Raw genomic sequence first — 7,137 nt, 5'->3', positions numbered from 1 at the left:
CCCAGCTGTGCTGCAGTGGGGTGAGCTCCCCATGGCCTCCACCCATCTGCCCTCTGCCAGAGACCAGGCCCACGCTTGGCCTGGACTGAAGTTTTCCACTGCTGGCTCTGGCCCAGCCTCACCTGAGCTTGCTTCCCCTCACCTGAGTGAGCTGGCCTGGGTGTGCCTCTGCTCGCCTTTCCTGGAAAGGTGTGGACCAGTCCTGAGATGCCTCCTCCCAGCTCTCGGAGGTCTGGCTGCTGGAGCCAGCCACAGCACTCTGCACTTCAAAACGGGCCGCTGAGATTGTCTGCTCTGTGCCAGGGGTGGGCTGGATGTTTCACCCATGCTGAGTCCCTCATGGAGTTGTCACAACTGCCTTCAAAAGGGGTTCCATGCTTCCCATCTCACAGATGGGGAAACCGAGGCCCCGAGAGGGTAATCGACTTGACCAAGGTTCACACAGCTGGGAAGTGGTTGGGGGTGGCAGGATAAGAACCCAGTGTCTCGCTACCCAGGACTTTCTCCCCAGAAGCCCCAGGGCTGCCCCTGGAGCCTCGATCATTTCGCTGGGGCTGCACCCACTTTCGTTTGAAGCTGGAGTCCCGGAGCCTCTTTCTCTGACTGCACAGGAAGTGAAAAATCTGTGAGTCAGTCCCTCTGCCAGTGACTTCAGCTCGGCTTTCCGTCGTCCCTCAGTAAGCCAGGCTTTGTCAGCCCCTTTCCTGTGGGTTTGTGTGTCATCGTGAGCTGATGGGGGAGGGGGCGCACTGGCCCTGAGTGTTGGCTGGGAGTGGGGGCTGACTTTGAAGCGGCCCATCCCATCCCCCTAGTGGCCTGCTGAGACTTCTCATCTATCACGTGGTCACAGCAGAGGCTCCTAAGGAATGCAGGGAGACCGCATCTGGCTGTCACCTCCCCCTCCTGGCCACTGGCCTCACATGTGTGCTCCTTCTGCTAAGATGGTGGCCTGGGCCCCAGATCTCAGTGTCCTTTGTGCTGTCATTTCCTCTCTCGATGCTCATTGTCTGGTATCCCAGCCTCCCTCCCTGGCTGGAGGGCTGTGGGAAATAGGAGAGAAAAGCTTCCCCTTCCCCCTGCCTGCTTCCTGCCCTGGCTGTCCCTCCCCCGGCCTGGCCTGGCCTCTCCCTGGAGAGGCTTTGGAGGGGTGGATGGAGCTGAGCAGAGAGCCTGTGCTGGGAACTCAGCTCCAGGGAGCCCCCAGACTGGGGCCGTGGAGACAAGGGTGCTCCTGGCTGGGGAAGGGGCAAGTGGGAGGGTTGAGAAGTGGTTGTACTTAGAATTCATTCATTCATTCATTCACTCATTCACTCATTCACTCATTATTCATCATGTATTCATTCGTTCAACAAATCCATACGGCAAGTATCTGACTCCTTACCAAGAGTGGGTGGGTTGTAGGCACAGGGAGTACGGCAGTGAGCCTAGTGAAAGTCACTAGAACCACTTCTCTGGACTGTTACAAGGCCTGGACCCCCAGCTTGAGACTCAACTTCTCTAATGACTTGTTTAATGGCGCCACCCCCCTCGCCCCGTACCTCTTTTCCCCGCTGGAACAGGCTTCTCACCCATGTTCCCCCTATGCTCCCCCAGGCCAGGACAGAGTGCCTAAGACCTCCTGAGATGGTTGCTGGAGGGCTTTGCTGTGCTGCCCCCACACACACGTCCAAGTTCCCACTTTGTGGACTCCATGGTCTGAGCCCCCGCTTATCCTTGCCCTAGCTCGAGGCCCTCCAGCACTACCTTGCCCTTGTCCAGCCTCCCGCCCTGGTCCCATGTGCTGGATCATGCCTGGAGGTCAAGGGGTCACAGGGAGGCCCGTGTTGGCCCCTTCCTCCCTGGGATCCATTTTCACATTCAGTTCAGGGTTCCAGGAAGTGGGAGGCTTTGAGCACTGGTCACCAGAGGGATTGGAATGACCAGGAGATGTGCCCTGAGGTCTGCCCAGCCAGAACAAGCCTGTGGTTGGGGGCTGGTCACATGACTGTCAGAGAGTGTGGGAGCAGAGTGGTTTTTCTTGAGTGTCCCTGGGGTGTGTTGTGCCCACACTCTATCTCATTGAGAGATGGCGGCAGATGCTGGGGGAGGCAGAGCTGGGGCCCGGACTCACGACCCTTCCTTGGGAGCTCTGGCCTGGGCCGGAGGAGTGGAGAGCACTCTGTGTCACTCACTCCCTGTGTGATGCTGGGCCTGTTTGCTTATCTGTACACTTGGAGGTTTGGATGAGGTAAACTCTGATCCCTTCGGCCTTCACTTTGGATGATTCTCTGAGGGTCAGTTTTCTCCTGTGAAATAGAAACAGCCCCACTTTCCTGGCTGTGTGACCTGGGGTAATGGTTTTGGACTTGAGCTTCAATCAGTAGCATGGTGATGATAATCACACCTAGTGGTTACCGAGGAACGCATTTAAATGAGATTATGCATGTGAACCCCCTAAGAACGGTGCCTGGCACTTCGTAAGCACTCAGCCCGTGTCGGCTGCTCTGTTTGTACTATTATCGTCATCCGCCCCGTCATTATCTATCCTGCCCGCTTGAGAGGCTGCTGTGAGCATCGTGGACGGTGAGTGCTATGAGGGGCTGACGCAGGTATGAGACGGTTGTTGAAGGGTGTCTGCTGGTGGGAGTGGGAGAGAGCGAGAGGGTGCTGGGGGCCACGAGCGGATCTTGGGCTGTGCCTGAGCACTTTTTGGAGGTGGAGAAGATGGAAGGTGGTCCCTCTGTGTCCCTGGCATCATAGGTGGCTCCTTGGACGAGAGCCGTGCATGGTGAGCTATCACTGCCAAGCCGCCTGGGAGGACAGGGTCCCGGCTGCCTGCAGCTGGAGCTTGAAGAGGGAAAACAATTGAAGTGGCTTTGGGGGCTTGGGGAAGATGTGGCATTTGAGAAGAGCCTTGAGCAGAGGGTGAATAGGGTTTCAAGGGGCTGAGGAGGATGGAGGACCGGGGAATCCAGGTGCCTCCGAGTCTCTGTTTGCTCATCTGTAAAATGGGGATGATGCTTAGGAAAGGGTCGAGTGGTATGTTGTATTTTATGTGTGTACGAATGCCTCACATGGTGGACACCACCCAGAAGGTGACCAGTAAATGTCCCTCTTCTACTTTCTCTTATCCAACACTTTAAGAGGGAGACATTTGGGAGTTTTGTGAGCTGTTGGGTCAGGGCGGGCAGGGTGGTTCTAAGTGATTGAGGCTATCTTGGCCCTGGCTCAAGTTGTCTCTGTGCCTTTGGCCTTCGTTGTCCTACCTGTGAAATGGGGAGGGGGTTTCTCTGTAGCTTAACAGCCCACTGAGTGAGCTCCTTTGCTGATCGGTAGATTGGGAGAGAGAGTTGTGACAGCGAGCGGTAAAGGACATGACATCTACCAGTCCCTGACCCATAATAGTTGTGTCCCCTTCTCGGTGGCTGCCAACTACTCCCTGGCCTTCCTGCTGCCCCATTTCGCTTATGCTGGTCCTCTGCCTGAAACACCCATCCTGCCGAAAACCTTACTCCTGTGGGCAGATCCTGATCCGAGGAGGGGACTGTGCCTGGGAAGCAGGTGTTGAAATTTCATAGCCCACAACTTGGTGGACCAGTTCTCAGTTAAGCTGTGTGCTCCCTTCCCCTGGGCTGAGTCTCGGTGAATGTGGGATGTCTAGGGTGTCTTAAGAAGCCCATCACCTGTCGTCATCCACTCACCCCAGTCAGCCAGAGCAGCTGAAGGGCAAAGCTTTTCTGCACTGTCAACACTGGAGCTGGCAGAGCCAGGTTTTCTTGCCGTGGATGAGAGGCACGTCAGTGTGGGCAGTGGATTCTGTCTGCCAAGCCAGCTGCCATTTGTACGCGGGGGTCTGTGCTCGGTCTTCTGGGACCAAGAGTGCCGGCTGCCCACCCAGCCTGGCTTTGGAGATAAAAGGCCCGTGAAATCATTTGTGGGAGCTCATCTGCTGAGGTGCATTTTAGAAACACTAGTGAGGCATGGGGTCACTCAAAGTGCCATCTGCAGGGGAGCTCATTAGGAATGCAGGGTGTTCACCTCACCCCAAACCTGCTGAATCCGGGTCTCCATGTGAGCAAGATCCCTCGGTGATTCTCACGCGTGTCACAGTTCGAGACATGTTGCTTTAGAGCGTGGGCTAAGCTTCAGTCCCAGCCCTGCCTGCTGGCTGTGTAACCTTAGACAAGTTACCTCACCTCTCTGAACCTCAGCTCTCTTATCCGCAAAATGGGTTTGGAGAAAAATTCTTTACCCGAGAGGGTTAAAAGTTCACATGAAAGCCGATGAGATAAGTGTACAAGGCACTGAGCCCAGTCCGTGGCACCCGGATGTGCTCGCCAACCCGTGGCTGCTGCCGGCGTGTCTGGAGACCCAATGACATGGCTTGTGCTCTCGCTCTGGGTTGACTTGCCCCAAGCCGCTTTCTTTCTCTGGGTCTGTTGACCCCTGCCCTGCCTTCCTCACGAGAAGGTTGCTGACAGGAAAAGTGAGAGGGACCTGGGTCTCACCCCCAGGAGCCCGTCCAGGACATGGGTGTATGGGAGTGAGGTGAGATGCCCCTGGGCGCATGCCCCCTCCTCTGCCGCTCCTGCTGTTGCTGCAAGATGCGGTCGCGAGGCCGGGCCCTCCCTTGCACCTACCTGCTCTGCCCAGTGGCTTTGGAATCAAGTCCTCTGCCCCTGCTCAGAGCGGCGTGGCCAGGAGAGATGATTCAGCTAGGGACCTGTGTTCTGAGCCTTGGCCTCTCCTGAAGGAAGCCCCGGATGCCCCCTGCCGCTGGGCGGAGGCGAGGGTGGCCTGTGAACTTCTCCCCCTACACCAGATTCCTGTGCCCCATGCTGGGCCCCAGGCTGGACTTCAGGCCTGGCCCTTGACATACTTTTGGGTGACCTTGAAAATTCCTGGCACACTCTGGGCCTCAGTGTCCCTATTTGTACAATGAAGGTGTTCAGTGAGATGGTCCCACCAGAGCGAGACCCTTAGGTTCCCTCTCTGCCCCTCCTGAGCTTCCTCTGTGTCCCTCATCCCTGGCAGGAGCCCCTGCCCAGTCCCATTGCCCTCTAGGTTCTGGATCTTGTGGCCCACAGCAGACCTAGGCCTGGCCACCAAAGTCAGGGGCTGGTAAAGACCAAAGGGACGTGGCGGGGAGGGGGAGCATGTGTGTGTCCTCCGGTAGCCCTGGCCTGGGCCATCTCATCTCACGTGGGAGAGAGGAGGAATTTTCCTCTGTGTGTGCAAACAGTATCTGTTTTCTCTTGTTTCCAAAAGCTGGTGACGTAACCTACTCTTCATCCATCCCTCTCCTCCGGCCTATTTTTAGCTGGCCCCAACAACATTCTAAAAGGCTTCCAGACCTGCCCGCTCTGAGGCCATGTAGGGAGGTGGCAGTGGGGTGAGGAAGGAAAGACGCTCATCTGTGTGTCTCAGGATGGAGGGGAGAAAGGAACCCACCCCCGGCTTTCTCTGGGGAGTGAGAGGGATCTGGGTGGCGGGGGTGCCACTTAGGGCTCTGACAGGTCACGGGTCCATGGGGGTCCCGGCAGGGTTACAAGCACTCAGTCTGGAGCCTCCAGCCTAAGTTTGAGTCCTGGCTCCATTTGTCCTCACCCTGACCTTGGGCGAGACCTGACTCTGTACCTTGCTTCGTTCACCAGTAACATGGGGGTCATGGAGGCACCTGTGCTAGCGGGTTGTTATGAGGATCGAGTTACATCGCTGTAGAACAGATGTCTGGTATGAAGTAAGCACTCAGTTGCAGCTGGTATTGTTATGGTGATTGTATTGATTATCCTTCCATCCTACCTCCAGTGATGGCTGGGGGTACACTGTGCCTTCTCTCTATCCTTTCCTGTCTAGCTTCAACTAGCATGTGCACTAATGAGATAATGCATGTAAAGCGCTTAGGACAGGGCCTGGCACGTAGTAACTGCTAAATAAGTGAGAGCTGTATTTTTTGTTTTGTTTTGTTTCAATGTAATAAAACAGACCTGGGTTTGAAATCCAGTCCCACCCGCTAATTCGCCATGTGTCTTTGGGCAGGACATTTAGCCTCTCTGAGCCTCAGTTTCCTCATCTGTAAGACAGGAATGATAATAGCTACGTAGGAGATACCTTTTTTGCAAGGGTAGGCTGCAGGACACATAGACTAAAGACTGCAAGAGTTAGCACAGTGAAAGTTTCTATCTTGCGGGTGTCAAGAGGAGCCTGAGCGTGGTGCTGGCTGCGGCCTGGCTCCTGAGTGCCAGCCTCGATTTGATACTGCCTCTCGGAGCAACAGCAGGAGCAACACACGTGCGCAGCACTTTACAGTTTTCATGAAGGGGGTGGCAGTCTCTCCTGCCTTTGTCTCCCTGGCTCATGCCTTGGACATGACACCTGTCACCACCACCTGGTATTATAGTCGTGCGTTAACCTGGCTGTCCTCGCCCTTCCCGACCACCACCCCGACACTGGGAACTCCTGGAGGGCAGGCAGCGATGGAGTCACTGCTGTGCCTTCGTTGTGCAGCCTGGGGACAGACCCAGGGTGGGTGCCTGCACTGTCTGAGGCCTCCGCTGACCACCTGTCTCTCTTGGCTCTTGCAGATGGGAGGAGGAGCTTGCCAAGCGCATGAACCTGCAGACCGTGGTGGACACGCTGCAGGAGGTAAGAGCCCTCAGGGGTCCCACCCGGGAGAGGCTCTGGGAGAGCCACGTGGCCCAGGAGCACAGTCTTCAGGGGGCAAAGCTGGGGGCAGTTCCCAGCATAGCCCCTACTCTGTGTTACCTCTTACTGCCTCAGTCTCTCCTCGATGGAGCCAAGAGGCCCCCCGCTTCGGAGCTAGGCAGGGACCAGCCCGGAAAATCTTGGGTGTAGGAGTCAGGAAGCCTAGGCCCAAGCCCTGGTGCTGTCCTGGCTTTCGGGGTGACCTTGAGCCAGTGACTCCCCTCTCCTGCCTTCTTTCCCCCATCTAAGGCTTGGACTGTATGGTCTCTAAGCCCCCCTCCCCCAGTTTTCAGGAACTGACTTGGGGCTAAACACCTCGGAGAGGCATTTGCTCCATGCTAGCAGGCATGTCGCCAGTGGGGGCTCCAGCCCAGGCGTGCTCTCCACGGTGGGCGTGGGGACCTTCCCTTGCTCTTCTGGCTCCGTAGCTCTGTGCTCTGTGCCCTGCTCCTC

The 7,137-nt window shown here is 56.6% G+C and overlaps 1 protein-coding gene across 1 annotated transcript in view; it reads left to right on the top strand.

Moving 5' to 3' along the window:
- IFFO2 (intermediate filament family orphan 2) overlaps positions 1–7,137 on the top strand; it is a 47,896-nt gene that overhangs the window by 30,499 nt on the left and 10,260 nt on the right. The window contains exon 3 of the mRNA XM_011379762.2: positions 6,564–6,672. Coding sequence (XP_011378064.1) covers positions 6,564–6,672 — 109 coding nt within the window. The remainder of the gene's footprint in view (positions 1–6,563; positions 6,673–7,137) is intronic.

The sequence above is a fragment of the Pteropus vampyrus genome, unplaced genomic scaffold (assembly GCF_000151845.1).
Source record: "Pteropus vampyrus isolate Shadow unplaced genomic scaffold, Pvam_2.0 Scaffold374, whole genome shotgun sequence".
Taxonomy (NCBI): Eukaryota; Metazoa; Chordata; class Mammalia; order Chiroptera; family Pteropodidae; genus Pteropus; species Pteropus vampyrus.
The sequence above is the reverse complement of the archived record's forward strand: the minus strand, read 5'-3'. Positions and strand labels throughout refer to the sequence as shown.